The sequence below is a fragment of the Kogia breviceps genome, chromosome 11, assembly GCF_026419965.1.
Source record: "Kogia breviceps isolate mKogBre1 chromosome 11, mKogBre1 haplotype 1, whole genome shotgun sequence".
In the NCBI taxonomy this organism is placed as follows: domain Eukaryota; kingdom Metazoa; phylum Chordata; class Mammalia; order Artiodactyla; family Physeteridae; genus Kogia; species Kogia breviceps.
The window spans coordinates 66,384,105-66,405,461 of NC_081320.1; the positions used below are offsets into that span (position 1 = coordinate 66,384,105).

Sequence of the window (21,357 nt, forward strand, 5' to 3'; positions counted from 1 at the left end):
TACATAATGTGGGTTTTCCTGAAGGTGTAGATTTGAGAGATTTACCTATTATTGATATACTTTTATTGGATTTCTAATATTGCCTTCCTACACAGCAAACGTTCTGATGCCTATTACCTTAACTTGGTCTACTGTTGTGGGTTGATATTTTAATTTGAAAATATTTTGACAATGTATGTACGTGTTTGAAAATCACTCTTATTGTATAATATATGTAAAGGCTAGAATAAAAAAATAATACAGTTGAGTTGTCCCTTGGTATCCACAGGAGATTGGTTTCAGAACCCGTCTCAGATACCAAAATCCAAGGATGCTCAAGTCCCTTATATAAAATAGCATAGTATTTGCATATAACCTATGCACATGCTCCAATATACTTTGAATCATCTCTAAATTACGTATAATACCTAATACAATGTAAATGTTATGTAAATAGTTGTAAGTGCAACATAAATAGTTGCTGAGAGCATCAAGTTTTCCTTTTTGGAACTTTATGGAATTTATTTTTCAAATATTTTTGATCCATAGTTGGTTGAATCTGTGGATGTGAAACCCACAGATATGGAGGCCTGACTGTATTTGGTTTTAGAGGATATCAGGTATTTCTCTGGTGGCATATGTTTTCATATGACTGTAAATGTGGTTATTAAAGGAAACCATTTCTCCTGTAACCTGGCATGCTTGCAGTAATTAACTTTTTATGAGATTTGATGAGAAAGGTGTATGTGAAGGCCTTGGAATCCCCATCTCTTCTGTGGGAGAAATAGGCAGATTGTAAAACATCAGCTTACTGCTCTCTAAGCTTGCTTCGCAAGCTGCCATTGTCACTGTCTGTTAGCAGTAATAATAAAAGACATGGAAAAGACTTGAATGTGCAGTAAACTTTATGTTCACAGTAGATCTTATCTCTGATGAGAGGTGGCACAAATCAGTGACTGGAGAATCTGATAGTTACTTCTAAGAAGTGGCTTCTTTTACCAGACCTTGAACAGTTTAACACGAAAACAGGCATGGGGTTTCCTTTAATGGCCTTAATGTTTTTACTTAATGAATTTATATTTCATCCAACCTTCTGTATGAGTAGGTGACACTGACTAGCTTTCATATGTTTAGAAAATAAAATAAAATAATAAAATAGAATAAAACACTCAATGCAACTAAATTTCTTTTCTCTAACTAAATCTATCTTATAAGCTAAATTAGTTATGAGATTTTGTTAATAACATATGGCTTTTAAAAAGATGATAATAAATGATGACTAAATAAAAATCATGACATGAAGGATGTTTAAAGTTAACTCTAAGTCTCTTAAAAATGAAAGTGATGGTCAAGAAAGGGATGTAATTAGGACTGTGCATGTGTTAGGAACAAGCAGTTGGGACGCAGATCACTTCTCAGACTAATCTTGCAATCATATTCAAGGTGATTCAAGAGTATAAGATATGATTCTATCATTTACTCATCTTTATCAGGATCTAGTCCTAATAAGCATATTAATGTACAAATGTGTATCATGTTTATAGCAATGCAGGATTATTTAAAAGTAAAACAAATATCTACTTGTTCTTTAAAGTGTGAGGTGCCCTACTATACTATATTTAAAGAACGAACAGGTAATTGTGTAAATATAGCAACTAAGTGTTTTATTTGTTTTTCCAAATGTATAACCCTTTCAGTGTGTTCATGCTCAGGAATACCTAGGAGTTCTGGTGACATAATTAATCCTGAAATTTTGCGTTCACCTTTTGTGTGGAAAAAAAAAGGAACTCTGAAACTTGGTTAAATTGTTGGCCTCCTTAGGGGGAGGAATAAAGAGGGATAATTATGCATTATGAGGAACTAAAATAGTAATCATCTGGATACTGCTTTTCACATTAAGCCATACTTGTTTTCTAATTCTGTTTTTTCAGTTTCCATAGCAAGACGTGTACAAGATCCATTAGCTGAGCTAGTGAAAATTGAGCCGAAGCACATTGGAGTTGGAATGTATCAGGTAAAGCAGTGTGGATCATTTAATTTGTGAAATCCATCAATACAGAGACAGTACTCAAACTTGGCATAGTAATTGTCAGTGGGAATAAGTTCCCACTTTCAAAGGTTATACAGTTTGTGGGAAGATAGTTAGGTGTTATAAATTATTCAGGAAGGAGGGAATTTTTTTTTCCTGGTCTTTATGATTTTGATCAAGGCTTATAATGGACTATAATCAGTTTAAAGGCTATTAAAACTCTAGATACGACTAGTAACTTAATCTGAAGAGCCTCTCCTTTTAACATCGCTATAAAAATGGAAGGGGTGTGGAGAAAGGGGGGTGTGTTGCCTCTTTTTCTAAACCAGTATGAACTATTGATCTTTATTGATTTTTCAGGAAGAAGCCTTTGGTACCTACTGTGATTTTTTTTTTCCTGTTTTCATTCCTATTTGATTATTATAGTTAGTTTTTGGTCGTTGCCCAGTATAAGCTAAAACCTTTCATTTTTGTTACTGTGTGGTAGTAATAGTAGTAATAGTGCTTCTTGGTGTTGCTGCTGTATTTTCAGTTCCTGAGATTGTGTTCCTTAGGCAATTGAGGGCAGCACTAAATCTTGGCAAAATGAATCCATGTTGGCTTAAGTGGTCTCCAGAAACCTCAAGTTGAATTATTTTCTCTTTGATGAAAGTTCTTCTTAAGCCTGAAATAGAATATTACTCTCTATATAATTTTCATGAGATTTGAGTGATAGGTACTATACTTTCTCTAAGGAAATATTATATGAGGTCATGGAATCTGTGACCACTAGAAATGGAAGAGACCTTTGAGATCATACAACCCTACCCTCCTCATCTGACAGGAAAAGAAGCTGTGTCCTAGAGTAGTTAGGATTTTTACCCAGGCTCACACTGTCAAAGCCTGGACTAACCAGTCATATATTGGGACTTAACTGGAGTTTTCCCATTTTATAGCAAGTTAGACCAAGAGGCATCCAAACCTTTAACTGGACTTGTTCACTGGCGAGGATGCTTCCTAAAGGGACTGATCTAGCTACAGATAGATAAAATGCCTAGTAACTAAAGAGTATACCTCTTTTTTTTTTAACATCTTTATTGGAGTATAATTGCTTTACAATGGTGTGTTAGTTTCTGCTTTACAACAAAGTGAATCAGTTAAAGAGTATACCTCTTATAGCAGTTTTATGATATAGACATCATAGTTAAGAGAAATTATAGTTATATTAATTCAAGGTGAAGCTATGGAATACCTCAGTTCCTTAGTGGAGCAAAGGAAAGAGAAAGTCAAACTTATAGAACCCAGGAGGCTAATAACCTATTGGCATCAAAGTGGTCTTTAAGTAAATAGCAGGGACCTAATCTCCAGATTTAGAGTCAGAGTTAGCATTTAACGTGAAAACAGTTTGGAATTCATTCCAACAGCAATGAGAAGTAAAGGAAGAGGTTTAAGCAGAGGAATGCCGTGATCTGATTTATATTTTTAAATGTTGACTCTGACTACTCCAGGTGAAAGATAATGGTGGCTTGGACAAAGTTAATGGCAGTTGAAATGGAAAGAAGTTAAATCTATTTTTAGGGACTACCTGGTGATAGTGAGGGAAAAGGAGTTGTGAAGAATTTGCTCCAAAGGTCCTTAGGATGCCTGAGTGGAGCAGATTTGGTGAGGATAAGGTTAGTAATTCAGTTTTGAACATGTTAAATTTGAGGTGCCTCTCAGAAATACAGGAAACTAGGAGTCGGATATACAAGTCTGAGATTAAGAGATATGGCCATATTAACATTGGAGTACAGACTATTTAGCAAATAATGACACTAAGAAAATGATCAAAATGGTGGGCAGAGCTCATGATATTCTAACTACATTACCACCACCACTGGCATATCCACAACTCCAAATTCCATAAGATGACAGAAAAGTTGTACATATATATCTGTACCTATGTAAACACTCACTTACATGAATCAATTGATAATAGTCTGGGAAAAATAAGAAAGGGTCCCATCAGTGGGTAGAAATTTCAGGAATTCTTGAAAGATATTAGGCCTGAAGAATCACATCCACAGAAAAATGAAACATGGTGGAGCCATACCCGAAAATATATAGATCAGTAGGGTTCTCAAAGCAGAGTCATATTCATGTAGTGGGGAGGGGACCTGCAGGATTAGATAAGCAGGTGTGTATAGAGTGGCTAGGCCTGTGGTGACCCCCTCCCTCAATATTCTGTGAATCCCAGCTAAAGCACTGACTATAACACAGAGGCCAGAGAGGCTGGTTGATCCCTCAAGTAGCTTTTGATTGTCGGGAAGCTCAAGGAGTCTCTTCCTGGCAGGACAAACTCCTGACATGTACATGACACCTGGCATCATATCCCACATTATCACTCGAGGCATATGGTGCTGAACAGAAACAGCATACACAGACAAAGAGGGACTCTGAAACGATCTTGATGCCAAGAATCACTAAATGTTTGAGGAAAACCTATGATAGAAAAATGAGGCACCAAACTTAAAAAAAAATAACACTCAAAGAAACAATGAACAGGCAACAGACTCTGAAATAAGTTAAATTAACATTCACAGAGAAATAAGTGGTTATTGCATTTCTAAAACAAATATGGGATAGAATGAAATTAAACCAATCTAAGAATTTTAAAATATGATTGTTAAGGTTAAAAAAAACCCACATAAACAGGTGAAATAAAGTGGACACAGCTAAAATCAAATTAATGAATTGGAAGATTGAGCTCAGTGATTCCTTAGAATGCAGTCTTAAACTGAAAAAGGTGGGAAGCATGAACAAAAAGTCATATGATGTAGAGCTCCTTCTAAAGCTTCTCAACATTCATCTAACAGAAGGTTCAAATAAACAATGAGTGAAGGGGAGTTATAATCACAGAAATAATAGAATGAAATTTCTCCAGTTGACAGACAAGTCTTTTGAAAAGGCCTAATGAATACTGCATAAAAGAATAACTAAAGACCTACACTCAGATGCCTTCCTGTGAAATTTCAGAATGCTAGTAATAAGGAGGAACTAACTAAAAGCTTCCAGAGAGCAAACATAGTTTATCTACAAAGGAAAGAATCAAGTTGACATCAGTCCTATTATTGGTAAAAAACAAGTAATAGAAGATAGAAATGCAGTAGTTTTGAAGTTGTGAGAAAAATTTTATTTTGAACCTATAATTCTATATTCAGGCAAACCAGCAATTCAATGTGAGAGGAAAATAAAAGCATTTTTGGATCTGTAATGATTCACCTTCTCTGGTTGTTACAGACCTTCTTTGAAAGAATTATTTATGGAATTACTCCTGCCTAAAGTGTCAGAGGGCGGGTGGGGCGGATGGGGCCGGGAGGGGGAATGGAGGTCCAAAGAAGGGAGAGGCATGTTGTGAAGAAACAGGATCAAGGTAAGGAAACAGTGGAGAGCTTTACAATACACACATATCCAGTAAAGTGTTATCTGTATTATTGAGTCTCATAATTTTTTAACTATAATGTTCATCTTTAAATATATTAGTCTGGATCAGATCAACTCAACATGAGAGGGTATAAGAAAAAGAAGTGATGAAGTATTATTCTTTTTCAGGGAAAGATTCAGATATAGATTAACTCTACAATTTTTTAGAAAAACATAATCTGAAATATATGAATAATAACCACAAATAGGACATTTAATATAAATCATGAGAGTAAAAAATAAAGTTTATCATTCCAACCAAAGGCAGAGAAAAGAAAATAAGCAAGTATAGTAAATTTTTTAAAAAGTATATGATGAGAGGAATAAGTATAGTAATAGGTAAAGGTAAAAGTATAGTAATAGGTAAATTCCCCTATGAATAGAATCTCAGACTTTTAAAAATAAAATATAGCACTAAGATGTATATGTGCAAGAGGTACTTCTAAGGAAGAAAGCAACCTTGATATTTGAAATTTGGAGAAAAATATTCCACACGAATGAAAAAATCAGCAATGTTAACATGAGATGAAATAGAATTTAAGGCAAAATGCATTAAACAGGTCATAGAGGGATATTTCATATTATTTACAGATAGAGTATCCTAAGAAGGTATAATTGCCGTGAGCATTATAGAATGCTAACAACATAGCTTCAAAAAATATGCAGTATTAAACACTTGTAAAAATTAGAGTAAGAGACAAGTCCACTTTTTTGATAGGAGCTTTATAGACCACAACATAGCAACACATACATTTTAAAACAGCTTTATTGAGATATAATCACAAACCATACATACATACATACATACTTGAATAAATTCACCCACTTAAAGTGTACAAGTCAAAGATTTTTAGTATATTCATAGGGTTGTGAAACTGTTACCCTTAATTTTTGAACATTTTCATCACCCCAAAAGGAAACCATTAGCAGTCACTCTCCAGCGCTCCCTTCTTCCCCAGCCCTAGGGCAACTACTGATTTATTTTCTGTATCTATTGATTTATCTATTCTGGATCTGTCATATAAATGAAATTATACAGTATGTGGCCTTTTGTGACTGGCTTCTTTCCTTTAGCATAATGTTTTCAAGGTTCATCCATAGTGTAGCATGTATCAGAACTTCATTCCTTTTTATGGGTGATAGTATCTCATTGTATATATACACCACATTTTGTTTATCCATTTATCAGTTCATGGAAGTTTGGGTTATTTCCATTTGGGGGCTATTATGAATAATGCTACTACGAACATTTGTGTACAAGTTTTTATTTTATTTTTATTTATTTATTTGGGATGGGTAGGTTTAGCATTTTATTTTTAAATAGGTATTGGTTAGTGAGCAACAAGAAATTATCATTAGATATTCAGTTCTTAGGTGAGCTAGCATTATTGTTCATTGGATCCATCTACAACTAGTCTATTGGCTTTTTATCTAGAGAGATATGAATGTGTAGTAAAACTGTGTACAAGTTTTTATGATGTATGTTTTCATTTCTATTGAATATATACCTAGGAGTGGATTTGCTGTGCTATGTAACATAAGTTTAAAGCCAGATGATGAAGTAGGGAAGTTATTGGCCACAAATGTTCATGTACATATAACTAGTACCTATTTTATTATTAGAGTTTGGTATTTTCTTGTTGATTGGTACACATTTATATATTGGTTTATATAAAACATTTACAAAACATTTGCCAAGAGCCTCTACATACCATTCACCATGGATGAAATACAAATTTCTCTCTTTATCAAACAAACCCAAATTAGACAAGGGGTTATTATTTCAACCTAACAATCGAGTAAAGTTGTAAAAAAATGATAAATACCTGTGCAGGTAAGAAGGGTACAGTGAAATGAGCATTCACAAACACTGCTGGTAGAAGTGTAAATTGTTATTTCTAGCAAATAGTTAATACCAATCAAGATGCACTTTAAGAAAAGGCATCCCTTTGACCTGGTAGTTCTTCCTTTAGGAGTCTCTTCTCAGGCAGTAATAAGAACTATTTCTAAAATTCATGTACAAGTTTGCTGTTACAGCAAAATGTTGGAAGCAACTACAATAGGAAAATAGTTAAATGAGTTATGGTATATCCACTGGTTGAAATATTTATACAACCATTAAAAATTTAGGCTTTCAAGGCCGATTTAATGACATGAGAAATTGCTCTTGACATATTTTTAAATTGCAATAAAGTTGTTGATACAGAATTAAATCAATTTTTTTTTACTTTTTTTCAAACTTCTTATAGTGATTATGTATTAGGAAAAATGTGCTGTAAAACAAATATCTGTTTCCATTTCCCAGCTGTTGGGTCACTTAATTTTAAACCTTGATACAATAGACTTCCGGTACAACCAGAGTGGGGCTGGATTTCTTTTTAGTTGGGACCTTTAAGTGCTTTTAGTATAAATTTAATACTTATATTTATTCTGATTTAAATTATGAGTAGCCAGACAAACACTGCTGATTTTAAAAATGAAAGCTGTTCAAAGAATGTTAAATAGATGAAATAATAGAAGCTATAATATTATTTCAATAGAAACTAAAATACTTTTGGTTTAATAACAGCTAAAATGCTCAAGGCAGCACTCCAGTCCTTGTCTTAGAAAATGGGGAGAGCTGATTTCAAAAACACATGCCTGTCATTATTTCTGGAGAGAGAGGCAGCCAGTGTGGTCGAATGACAGCATATCCCTAACTGACCCCTAAAGACTTTGCTGGAAAGTGGCTTGGTGTTACTCCCAAGAAAACACTCCAGGGTGAGAGCAGGATGATGCAGGGTTGGCTCTGTTGAGTTCTGTGGGACATGGGGAATGATGGTTTAGCTTGGCCTTGTCATATCCTGAGAGTACAACTTGAGTACGTTGGATTTACTTGCTATTTATTTCTTCTTTGGACTGTGTTTTAAATACTTCCATGCTCATTTACACCTGTATTTGTTAATGAGTATGCACGGTAAAGTAGGAAAGACAGGGCAGTCCCCTTTCCTCCTTTGTGCCTCTCTGTTAGATCATTTGATGATATTAGAGAGTGAAATGGTTTCCCAAAATGAGTTTCTGGAACCCTTAGTGGATTTTCTATATCCAGGCCATCTTTATTCCTCATTATTATGTATAATGAAGAGTCAGTGTAAAGCGAAAATCATCTTCCCAGCTGTAGTTTTTCATCGTAAAACCTCAAAGGTGGGAATTTGTATTTTATTTCCCCACCCCCTCTGTGGGATCAGTTCTGGATAAAAACTAAACAAAACCAAAATAACCCAACTCTTCAGTGGTGACATTACTCTGTTAAAACCTATTTTATAGTTAATATTGTAGGGATTATGAAATGTTTTAGTTTAGGTATGTAAAGGGTAATAAGGATTCTCATCTGTCCTGTATTGTTTGTCCAAATCTTTTTAAACATTTTAATCCTTTAATTATGTCTTATTGTAGAATGGGATATAGAAAAGAGTCTGTCCCATGGATATCCACTTAGATGACTTTACCTGGATTTTGCCCCCTATACTAAAGCAATATTTTGAAATCGATAAAACGCAAAGGTGAAAGAAACATAGAGGAAGTTGTTCTAGAAATTGGGCAGTATTCACATAGATGAGTTCTTTGACAAATGTTTTTACAGTCTTGTCCCTTAACTGTAAATCCCAGGATACGGGCTGTACTTGAATCCCTGATTTACCAGGAATTTATGCATGAAATTCAAACTTAGCCTTGCAATTTAGGTATTTAATTTATTTTTGACCATAACTGAGCTGTTTCTGTAATTGAACAAAAACAAGTAATTGACCTTGACTGGGAGCATGAACTCATATATTAGAATTTCCTGGTTATTCCTAAACTTAAAGTTTTAAAATGTCTTTTCTGGGTATGTTTTTTCACTTCTGGTTGAATTATGCTTCCTATATTGAGGTATTAACTATAGTTTTCTCAACGTTCTTAGAAATCACTGACGATGTAATAAGCCATGTACATACACACACACCCTAGTATAACACCATTACTTATCTTTAAAAGAAATGTGAAATGTTGGTGTGGTTTGAAAAACCTTTTACCAATAATACCTTAAATTATTAACAGTGAAATAGATAATTACCTTTGTCTTTTGTTTACTTACTCTTTGTATGTCATTGACCTTGGACAATAAAACTAGATCAATTTCCATTTCTACTTAAGTTCACCTTCTGGTTTCATACATCGGCACAAAAATCACTTTTAAGATTTCTAAAACTTTAAAGTATTTTCACTGTATTTTAAACTAGGTTTATCACAAATGATTGAAAAAAAATTACACATGACACTAAAGGTACTACCTACCATAAAGGAAAAGATTTTTAAGTTCTGCATTAGAATCTAAAACATCTCTGAATCAGAAAACAGTACATAGAAAATCCACAGACAGGGAGAAGGTATTTGTATCACATATAACCTACAAAGGATCCATAATTTATAAAGATCTGCTATAAATTAAGAGAAAAAAACAATTCCACAGAAAAATAGCAAGGGACGTGAACAGGCAGTTGACAGAAGAGGAGACACACACAAAAAATAAAAATGTGAAAAAAATTATCACTCTGATTAATAATTGGGGAAATGCAAACTAAAGCCATGATGGGAAACCTTTCAGGTTGTCAAAAGTTAGTCTGACAATTTGGATGTTAGCAACAATATGGAGCATTGGGAATCTTACACATTATTTGTAGAAGTATAAACTGGCACAGCCTCTTTGGAAAGCAACTGGAAACTAGTAAAGTGAGAGACTGGGATTCTCTTCAACTTAATTTCATTGCTAGATATTCATAGCCTTGAAAAACTCTCTCTGATGTGCACAAGAAGACATGTACAAGAAATTCACTGAAGCACTGTGTATAGTAGTAAAAATTTGGAAACAGTATGTCCCTCATCTGGAAAACAGGAAAATAAAACTGTAGTATACTCAGATGGTAGAATATTACATAGGAGCAAAGATGACCCAATTAGAGCTACCTATATTAATATGGATAAACCTCATAAGATACAATATTAAGAGAGAAAGCAAGTTTCAGAATATGTATAGTATTTTATGATTGGTATAAAAATTTTAAATATGAAAAATAATACTATGTACTATTTATGAATACCAATGTACAAAGTAAGAATATAGAAATAAGTACTGGAATCTAAGGTAGTGGTTACCTTGAGTGGGGCGTGAGATGGGAGGGGAATGGGAATTGGGAAGGGTACAACAGGAATTTCAATTCTATATTGTGTTTCTTATGCTGTTTGGTGGGTACATGGTGTCCTTTATACTTTATAACTTTTTTGTTAAGTAAGTCAAATTTTATAAAAAGATGCAAGAAAGCTGGATCAAATGATAAATGTGTTTTATCTCAGGAACTTTGGCTTTCAGTTGGTTTTAATTTCTGCCTTATGTGTGTGTGTGTGTGTGTGTGTGTATTTTACTGTGAGGATTTATGTAACCAGAAAAATAATAAAGCTATTTTCATTTTCCAGTGAAAGTGAAAAAATACTTTTAATACTAGGTTACATTTCTCTTCATAATATTCTTTCAAATTTTCATCTTTAAGACTAATTTTGCAGCAAACCAAATACTCTTTAATGCAGAGTTTTAACACTATATTTTTTCATTCCACAAATATTGGATTCTTCTCTGTGAACTTTAAGAATTAAGTATTATTAGCTTTGCTCCATTACCTGAAATGGTCATTTCAGAGACATGGCCTAGGACAAACCTGTAGACCGTTATAACTTCTAGTGTTTATTTACAAGGCAGAGTTGGGTAGAACAGATGTTTAAGGGGTTATAGTATAATGTGTTGTAATAATGTTACCATAATATAACTAGCATTCATCCTATACTATTTTCTTTTCACCACTACCCCCCCCCCCCCCAACCAACACACTCCTAAATTACCTAAATTAGAAATGTTAAGATTAGGCAAGGGAGCTTTTAATAATCCTAACCTACACCACCTCCCCAGATATTTTAGTTTAATTGGTCTGGGGAGGGCCCTAGACATCAACAAACTTTTTAAAATTCCACAGGTGATTCTAATGTACGGGCAGGGTTGAGAACCATTGCTTCTTAAAGTAGAGTCCCTGAAACCAGCAGCATCAATATCATCTGAGAACTTGTTAGAAATGCAAATTCTTGCACCCCCTTCCCAGACATATAGGATCACAAATTCTGTGGGTGGGGCACTGGAATCTATGTATTAATGGCTAAGGTTTGAGAACCACTGGTCTCTGATGCTTCTCAAGCTTGAATATACAGTAAAAAAAAGAAACCTTCATGAGGTCTTGTTAAAATGCAGATTTTGATTCAGTTGGTCTAAGGTGGGGCATGAGATTCTGCATTTCTAATAAACTCCCAGGTAATACCAATGCTGTTTGTCTGAGGATTATACTTTGAGTAGCAAGAGACCCTACTGAAAGCCTCTTGGGCCATACCCCAGACCGGTTGAATCAGAATCTGATTTTAACAAGATTTCCAGGTGTTTTGAATTCACATTACAGTATTTGCAATGTAGAAGGAAAATCAGGACATGCCAGTATCTAAGGGGGATGAGAGCTTGAGAAGCAAAAATCAATATTGTAAAAACACTGAAAAAAATTTAGGATAAGAATTGAAACTGTGTCTTTCATGTTTGTTTGGGTTTTTTTGATGTTGATGGTGACCCTAACAAGAATAATTTCATTGGAGCAGTGGAGGCAGAAGTCAGAAGTAGATTGAGAACTGAATGAAAGGTGAGCACTTAGAGACAGGTATATACAGATCTTTAAAGGAGAGAGTTTTCAAAGGAGGTCAGGATTTAAATGTGTTTAAATGTTTATAGGAAGGAAGTAGAAACAGAGAGGGAGAAGTTGAAGATGCTAGAGAGAAAGGAAGCTAGATGCCTGAGGAGATGACACCAACAGCTTACCTAAGAAATAGGCTAAGGAAGGAAATGGACAAGAGTTCAGAAGAGAGAACCTCCTGGGGTGGTGGGTGGCTGGGAAGAAGTGGAAGAGAGCAGGACTGGGAGGGGTTGCTCCTCTACCTGGAGAGTTTTTTTTCTCTTTGAAGTGGGAGCCTACTGTTTTATATGCTTCATCCCCCACCCCCAAAAAACAGCTGCTAGTTTTAAAATTGCTGAAATCATAGTATTCTTTTGTTTACTGTCTCTCCTCTAATGGAATGTAAACTCTCATATGAGGACAAGGTGTTTCCACCTCTATCCACAGCTCCCAGGACCTGGCACACATAGATACTCAGTAAGTATTGGATTAGCCGAATGAATGAACGAATGGTAGATTATCGGTATAGTTGCTCATTTATTATATTTTCACCCTGTTGTGAACACAGCATAAAATTTTATACCCTCTCACTTAAAAATTTTGTTTAGTAAACTTGAAATGTTCGTTACTAGTATTTTTTTAAATGAATCTCTTTTCGGGAAAAGTGAGAACTTAGGAGCAGAGAACATTAGAATAGCCATGTGGAGTGAGAATGGTTGTGGAAAGTAAAGGATTGCTGGGGATGAAAGAAATAGTCTTCATAGCATGTATCTCTTCATTTCTTTCTCCCCGACAACACACATCCTTTTCCCTATGGAAATAATTCTTACCGGGACAGATCAGAGGGAGCACTTATATAGGAATGTTCTTTGATTGTGATTAAATTAGTAAATCAGTATTTCTAAGGATCTATGATTAATACAGTATAATATCCTTATCAAAGAAAAATCTTTGTTGCCATGGAATTCATCAGAATAGACTCTTTCCTTTAAAGTGAAATTTATCTATTAAAATGTAAGCTTATGGAAATTCTTTAAAATTTCATCTTTGTTCTCCACAGAGCTCTAAGGAGGTTTTTAGTATACTGGTTAGGTCTGATATTAGTTGTACGTGGATGGATAGCCTGTAGACTTAAAATACGATTATTGCAAAAATGTTTAATTCTGGCATTCATATAGATATTACTATTTATTTTGCCGAATATTTGTATATAATTATGTGTGGATAATTGTTTGGCATGCTAAAGAGAGAACCTGAGATGTAATTCTTTACTCAGTGCAAAAAACTACTATCTGTATAACATAATAATGTTCATGTTAGAAAGAATTATTGAAAACTCAAATGTAAGGATTGTGCTAGATAATTATAGCAATTGGGAAGAGAAATAAAATGTGTAAATATTAGGAAGGCTACTTCTGAGAATTTAAAAACTATGTTCTGTATATCTGATATTGTTCAGGAATGTTGATCAACTTATTCCTCTAAATATGTGTGTTGGAGGTGGGTGTTGATCGTGGGCTTTAAGAATAGCACAGATAAATTTAATTACTAGTAAGATTATGTTATATTTTAAATTCAAGGGGAAGGCTTCATCATTATCATAGTAATAATATGCATTAAATGCATGATCCTATAGAAAGGACTGTGAGTTTGATAGAATTTAGGTCAGAAATGAACTGCCTGCAAAGTGATTGTAATGTGGTGCAGAGACAGGAAAACGGGCCTTGTTCAATTATGGTATGAGTTCACTCATGGCACATTTGTCCAGCAAATCTCTTATGCTGTGGACAATTGTGTTACAATGTCTTTCTTCTGGTGATCATGGAAAGGAATTCTAAGGAGAAAAGTCTGTATTGAGGAAAAATTATATCGATGAGAGGTCTTTTTCCCTGGGTTTTTCTCAATAATTTTAAATAGCATTACAGGTAAGAAAAACTAATTTGCCTGGATTTGTATAGAATGAAGATTGTTTCTCACTTCCACAGAAATAAACACGGGTTGCTTTTCTTTTTGAACAACTAACTTTAGAAGATATCTTTGGTTTTGGGTGAGATAGTAGGCTAGTTGGCTGCCTTCTTTGTGCACTGTTAACTCTGGTGATATATTTTCTTTCTTTCTTTTTTTAAAATTTACTTATTTATTTATGGCTGCATTGGGTTTTCATTGCTGCACCCGGGCTTTCTCAAGTTGTGGTGAGTGGGGGCTACTCTTCATTGCCATGCGCGGGCTTCTCATTGCGGTAGCTTCTCTTGTTGCGGAGCGTGGGCCTCAGTAGTTGTAGCACGTGGGCTCAGTAGTTGTGGCTCGCAGGCTCTAGAGCGCAGGCTCAGTAGTTGTGGAGCATGGGCTTAGTTGCTCTGCAGCATCTGGGATCTTCCTGGACCAGGGCTCGAACCCGTGTCCCCTGCATTGGCAGGTGGACTCTTAACTACTGTGCCACCAGGGAAGTCCCTCTGGTGATATATTTTCTTTAATAATCTAAATCAGGCTACCCAAGCTGTTTATCATACAGTATTATTTAAAAAGATGTATTTTCTTTTCAAATGTATAATTGAAAGGGAGAATTTTCTCCTGCCATATACAAGGCTTTTGTTCATTATTTATTTGCAGTAAATGGGGCCAGAGAGTATGAGTGCAGTTAGATTTCGTTGGAGGGGGGATTGCAAAGACTTTTTGAGGCATGATGTGCAAGTGAGTGTTTTTAAATCTCAGAGGTGTGATTATGTCATAACAGCCATAACCTCTGGGCTTGCTTTATTACTTTTATTAAAACAAATCTGTATGGGGGTGCTATGTATATTTTGGTGATGAAGGAAATGAGGTGGTTAATTTATTATGTGAACAGCACTTTCAACTAACCACAGCGTGATTCACTGAGAGAGCAGTGGAAAAGCCTAGCTCTGTAGAAATGACTGCTTTTTGATTTGTGGACCTTAACTTTCAACACCAGAGCATGAAATTTACCTACAAAATGGTTTCTTCCTTTTTTTCCCTGTAAGGTTTTTGTCCAACTTTAAACTTGAAATGTTTTCCTTTATTTTATTTTGGGTACTTAATGAATGTGAATGATCTAAATAGTCCTGCAAGTTAAGTAGGGGGGAAAAAAGAAGGGGGCTCATGTGTTAGGGCATTAGGGAAGTAGGTAACATCTTTACGGTTTCCAGGTAGCCCACATATACCTCAGAGGAGAACTTCATAAATAAATCAATCTGCTAACCCCTCCACCAATGAGGATAACTATCTGGTATTAGATATGAGTTAAGAAAAAGTGAGGCACCTGTTGTTCTTCCCTTTTGTTGGATGCATTTATAAACAAATGCTGTAGTAGAAAAGAAAATCAATCTTAGGTAAAATAGTCTCTGACAAATGTTTGTTTGGAAGTGGAGGGTGATTATGGGAGAAGGTGAGGATGTCATGCCACCTAGAAGTACACACACTCTAGAAGGAAATTAACAGAACAGCCATCCACCTGATGAGCTTGTAGGGGTATAAAGCACTTGTATACTCTTAACAACAGCCACTGAGAGACCAAGAAAAGGTTGTTTTCTCTGGAGTTGTGCTATATCCAGCATCAGCTGGTGATGTGAACCTGATGGAAAATAGGTTATCTTCCTGGCAATATTTTTGAAAGACCCCTTCTTCCAGATGTGCCAAGTATCAACCACTTACAAACAGAAGGACTCAGAAACCAATCAGTCTTAACTGATAAGAATTCATTAAAGCATTTTATACCTGGCATATTACAAGGCTCTATGAAAGTAAGGATGACAATCAGTTTTATATTTTCTCTCTGCTTCTTTGGAGTGACATGCCACATATCTCTTCAGAGCCCTAAATTTGCTCTAAAAATTATGTCATTCCCTCATAGCGCTTCCCCAGCGAGTTGGCAAAGGCCAGGAGAAACATTATTTGTATAGTTTAGAGACAGTGTAGAGGAGGGAGGTCCAGGCCTGTGGTTTATGTAAACAGGGTGGACTGGGAGGGGACACTGGCACCCCTGGTTATGTTGTTATTTAGTCATCATGTGCTGTCAGTCCTGGTGAGAATGTGTCCACTTTGAGACTGATTCAGCCATGGTGATTAGTTATGACCATCCATGGTCACAGACTATGGTAAGAATTTAATTTTAAAAGGAATTGGATTGTAGGCAAGACTTAATTTTAATGACATTGGTTGGGCTTCTCTAACTTTCAGGTATCCTTACTAGTAGAATGAAACCATGTTTTGGACATTCCAGGAGACAGTGTTTGACACCATGTGGATTTGTCTTCATCATGGTTTGGTTACTTTTTAAAAGATTGAGATTTAAAAATTATTCTTGGGGATTGGCTTTAAAAAGTCTGCGACTCTTCCTTCGCCTCCTGAATGTCCAATGTGGAACATAACAGTTATTTTAGAAGCATGGATAATGGAGAAGTCTGATTCCAAATATGCCCTCCATTCTTCTCTGCCTTCCTCAGCATTTTCTCCTGCTGTGTTCTCTTGCTTATGTGTCTCTTTCTTTTTCTCCCTTCTACCCTCCTATGAGCTGCTTTTTGCAGAGGTAGTCTGTTCCTTAGTCCCTTACTCAGGTCCCCTCTATTCATATGGTGTGAAATACAACCAGACTTTTTTAAAAGGTGATTCTACCCTCGTTTGTGATTTGAAACCTACTCACATGTGTGTTGATAAATTTAGGCAACTTTATGAGTTTTCAAAAAAACAAATTTATGGGCATGCTACTGACTGAACATAGACCCCACTATGGCAGCAGAACACAGAAGACATCCAGCACAGTTTGCTAGATGGTAAGGACGTGGTTTTAAATAAAATGGAACACTGTAGTTGAGAGTGAGACAGGCGATATCTTCTTGTAGAGAAATTCTGTATTTATCATTAACTTTGCAAAGGAAATTTGGATTCTAGATTAAAATGCTTGGTTAGTCATACCTAGGGCACATAACTATGCTCTTTGACATATGCACCCCCTTGCAGTTGGGTAGTTATAATTCAGGGTGTGTTTAAAGGGAACTTACCTTAAACTGAAATTGTGTAAACGTTCTCACTGGTCCTTTCCTCATTTCAGTGTGGTTCAGTGAAATGGAACATAAAGCCCCAGTGCACCAAAGGCAGCTGTGGTGTTGTTTTTGGTTTAGCTGCATTTGCTTTGTGACCTTGGGAAACTAATTTTACTTCTTCATGCCTTGTTGGAAAATAAAATAAGGTTATCTGTATGGTTTCTGAATGTTAAAAGGAATATATATATTTCATATATATATTTCACATGTATATGAAAATGCCCGAAGGTGCATTTTATTTCATATGATGGAACCATCAAATAAACAGATTCCATTTATGTTGGTGGGGTTTTTTTTAAACCTTTGTGTTAAGGTTCTATTTACTTCTATTATTTATTCATATGCTAAGCTTCTCAAGTATTCCTAGAACCATTTAATTTCAAGTCACAAGGGACCTTAGAGGTCGTTTAGTTCACTCTAGCAGGTATAAGCATGTTCATTGCCTTCTGCTAAAAGGGAGGACGGAAGCATCTGCAAGGAAAACTTCCAGAACAAAGGATCAGAGTGGCGGCATTGCTGTGCTTATAATCCAAGAATGAGGAAACAGGCCCATTGCCTGAGCTGCCTTATATAAATAGTAATGACAGGACGTGTTGCACAGGGAAAGATAGGCATTTGAAGTTGAATTAGAAAGTACACTTTAAACTTCTGTTAGTTATTACCTAGAGAATGTTTTGTAAGTCTGTAGTACTTTACTTGTTATCCTTGCATATCTGATTCTTCTGTTGTGGTTCACATCTAATGTTTAAATTGACTCAGTATTTTGGAAGTGGGAGGGGAAGAGGGTAGAACAGTCAAAAACAAACACAACAGCAACAACAGAAACAAACTCCTCACTTGGTTGGGATGCATGATCTGGTTATGGATTGTCAATAAGAAACAGCTGTTTGTTTGTTGACAGCCTGCCTTGCCTCGCCCATAATCAAGCTGTTTCTCATCATATAATTACCAAGTCTTTAGTATTTGAGGCTTGTTGTAGATTTATAGTTGGTTATATAGCATTTGCCAAAACGTCATAGTTTAGATAAAAAATTAGTGATTCCCCTGTAGTGATTCTACTGAAATATGAATGTGGGTTGTAATAAAAGAAAGATGCCTGAAGAGGTTTCTGAAATTCATTTCAGGCTTGAGGGAATGTAGAGGGTGTCTTGTGTGTGTTTTCTAATGAGGGAGTTTCAGTGTAACTTCCCTGTCTTGTAGACTATTGCCAATCAGAAAAGGATTCTGTGTTCTCTCATTTTCTCTCTCTTCCTTTCTTCCTCCCTTCCTTCCTCCCTCCCTTTCTCTCTCTCTCTCTCTGTTTCTCTCCCTTCCTTCCTCCCTCCCTCCTTCCTCCTTCCTTTCCTTCCTGCCTCCCTTCCTTCTTTCCCCTTTCTTTCTTCCTTCCTTTCCTTCCTTTTTCTTTTCTTTCCTTTGTTCTCTTTTCCTGAGTGTAGTTAGGCAGCACTGATGTGGGCAGCAGGATAGATTTTTTGGGGGTATGGAAGGACATGGTTTTGTTCTTTTGTTCCTTCTTTTTCTGTCTTCTTACAACCCTGTTCCAGTGTCAAAGCCAAGAATGAATGGAAAGTTAAATTCTCTGAGAGTCCAAGGTGATGTTTCAGCCTCCTGGGTAGCTTTACTAGCTGAAAAAAGAAAAAGCTGTATGTGCCTCTTACCCTAAAGAGAACCTATCGAGGACATTTTATAAACAAACCCCTTTCAATCTGGATTATGCTGAGTGAGGTCCATTTTGAAATAAGAGTAACCCTGGGTTTTAAGAAAACAAGCCAGAAAGGTGAGGTTTCTATTGCTTCATTTAGTTTTATTCTTCAAAATAGAGCAAAAAGGGTTTCTAATCATGATTAAATCGCAGCTTCTCTAGGAATGGAAAAGTTTCTCTCTTAATGAATCTTTTCACGGTGCAGTTACTTCAAAAAAAATCCCTTTAAGAACTACGGTGGCACGAATTTTTATTTTCATAAACTCCAAAGTAATGTCATAATTTCTTCCTTTGATAGGTTTAAGATTAAAATGGAATTTAGAATATTTTTAGTGATTTTTTTTCTCTTTGATCTCACAGGCATTACATAAATGATAGTCTTTCTCTGTATAAATATGTATTTTTAAAGATAAAGTAATGTGGGAAGAGTGCTTTTTTGTTATAGATGGTGTGACTACAAAAGGGAATACTTTAAAATTTTGAGAAAAGTATATGTATATATGTATAGTTTTTATTTCTATTTGCATGTGTTTATGCTCTATCTTTCATTAGAAATCCACATATACTTTTTTCTAAAAGCATAAATCATAGAAATAGTTTACTTTAAAAGAATGTGTCAAAATGCTTGATCTCTCATAGCCAGATGATCCCAAATGTCAGTGGGAATTTGACTAACAATGATTTCACCAGGTGGCTAGTGGTCAGTACTTAAGATTATTACCAGAATATGAAATGTTCTGAATTTGCATGTGTGTTTTAATATACCATGAGAATGACATTTCATTTTCTAATAGCTACTTTAAACTATTTAATTACAGTTAGTATCAGGGCAAGACTTAATTCTTTATCTTAACACATGAACTATACCATGAAGTTGGAGTCCAAAATTAAAAGGTTATGTCTGGCTTAACTGGAACAGGTAGGATATGGTGGGGTATAAAGATGAATATTTTTATATGTGCAGCTGTGCATATATTCTTAGGGCCCTATTAGCCAAAATCTGTTGTCTTAGTAGTACTCAGGTACGTAATTTGATCAAATGAATCACAGATGATCCATTTTAGAAGCACTTTACTGTTTAGGTGTCAGGGGAAGATAATTTAGTTGTAATTTTAAGAACTTCATCCCCAAATTATTTAATGGTATATTTAATTTTAGCTGCCCAAAATCTATGTGGACAAAAATTATTGTTATAAATAAAAGATGTGCAAATTCTTATTCCAGCTGCCTTTTAAGGGGGGAAGGGAGAAATTTAGGAGATGTTACAGGCTATTATTACAGTTTTTTATCTTGTTTCTCTGTGTTAGACTTTTTTCGGTGAAGCTTTCTCAAAAACTATGCTAAAAATCCATTATTATAGAACTATTAAAATTACTGTTTTAGTATCCAGTGATTAATACCCATGACCTTTATTTTTGGATCAGCTTCATAAATATATACATTTTTCTGTGTCAGTCATTGTCTAGAATTTCATTTTTGTTCTGCTTTCTATTACATACCATGAATTATATGAAATTAATTTAATCGCTACTGCAAACAGAAATTAAATGTGCCCTAATCCAGAGTTACGTTGTTTGCTTTTACAACTGTAAGTCATAAGTAATTAATTTTCCTTGGAAAATTAATTCACTTACCATTCCCAGTAGCATCATATGTTGACACAGGGTTATAGATAGTTTAATATTTTTCTTCAGCATGCTGGCCTCAACTTTAGAAGACCTTAAAGGAAAACAAATTAAAATTTACTCAACTGTATATAATTTGGAGTTATTTAAAATAAGTGTTGTTGTTATTGCTATTATACAGGTGATGACTTGAAAATTATATTCAAACTTTACAAAATCTTCATTAGTATATTAACAAGTATGAAATTATATATTTTTTAAAGTTGTTCATATGACAGTAGCCATTAAAATTTTTATTCCTCAATTCTGAATGAAACAGTTTACTTGACAGCCATCTGACAGCAGTAGCATGAAGAGTTTTACCATCACTTAATTGATGAGGAAGCAAAGTGAGTAACTTACTTGCTGAACATTTTGACCCCTTAGGATAGCAGGCCATCATGTCTGATTCTTATAGAGCTTATTTTCAATATTTAACCCCAGTCAGTAGAAAGATTTCCATCAAGGTCATCTTAAAACCTAGACTATGAAAGATATCTAGTTTTAAACCCCCAGATATTTTTTATTACATTGATTGCTCTTCTCTACTTCTTTCATCCTTCCCTGTTTAATACTTTTTTCCCCTTGCTTTCCAGAAAGGCTAATGTGGAAAATGAAATAGGTAAAAGTCTTTCACTTAAATAAGTTAGGTTTCCCCAGCTGCTTTTTATATTCTGGGAACTCAGAAAATATGGGCAAACCAAATTTAGCT

General features: G+C 35.1%; 1 protein-coding gene across 4 annotated transcripts in view; it reads left to right on the forward strand.

Moving 5' to 3' along the window:
• SRBD1 (S1 RNA binding domain 1) overlaps positions 1–21,357 on the forward strand; it is a 233,918-nt gene that overhangs the window by 131,545 nt on the left and 81,016 nt on the right. For all 4 annotated transcript variants that reach the window (XM_059078791.2, XM_067007652.1, XM_059078792.2 and 1 more), the window contains exon 16: positions 1,911–1,993. In XM_059078791.2, coding sequence (XP_058934774.1) covers positions 1,911–1,993 — 83 coding nt within the window. The remainder of the gene's footprint in view (positions 1–1,910; positions 1,994–21,357) is intronic.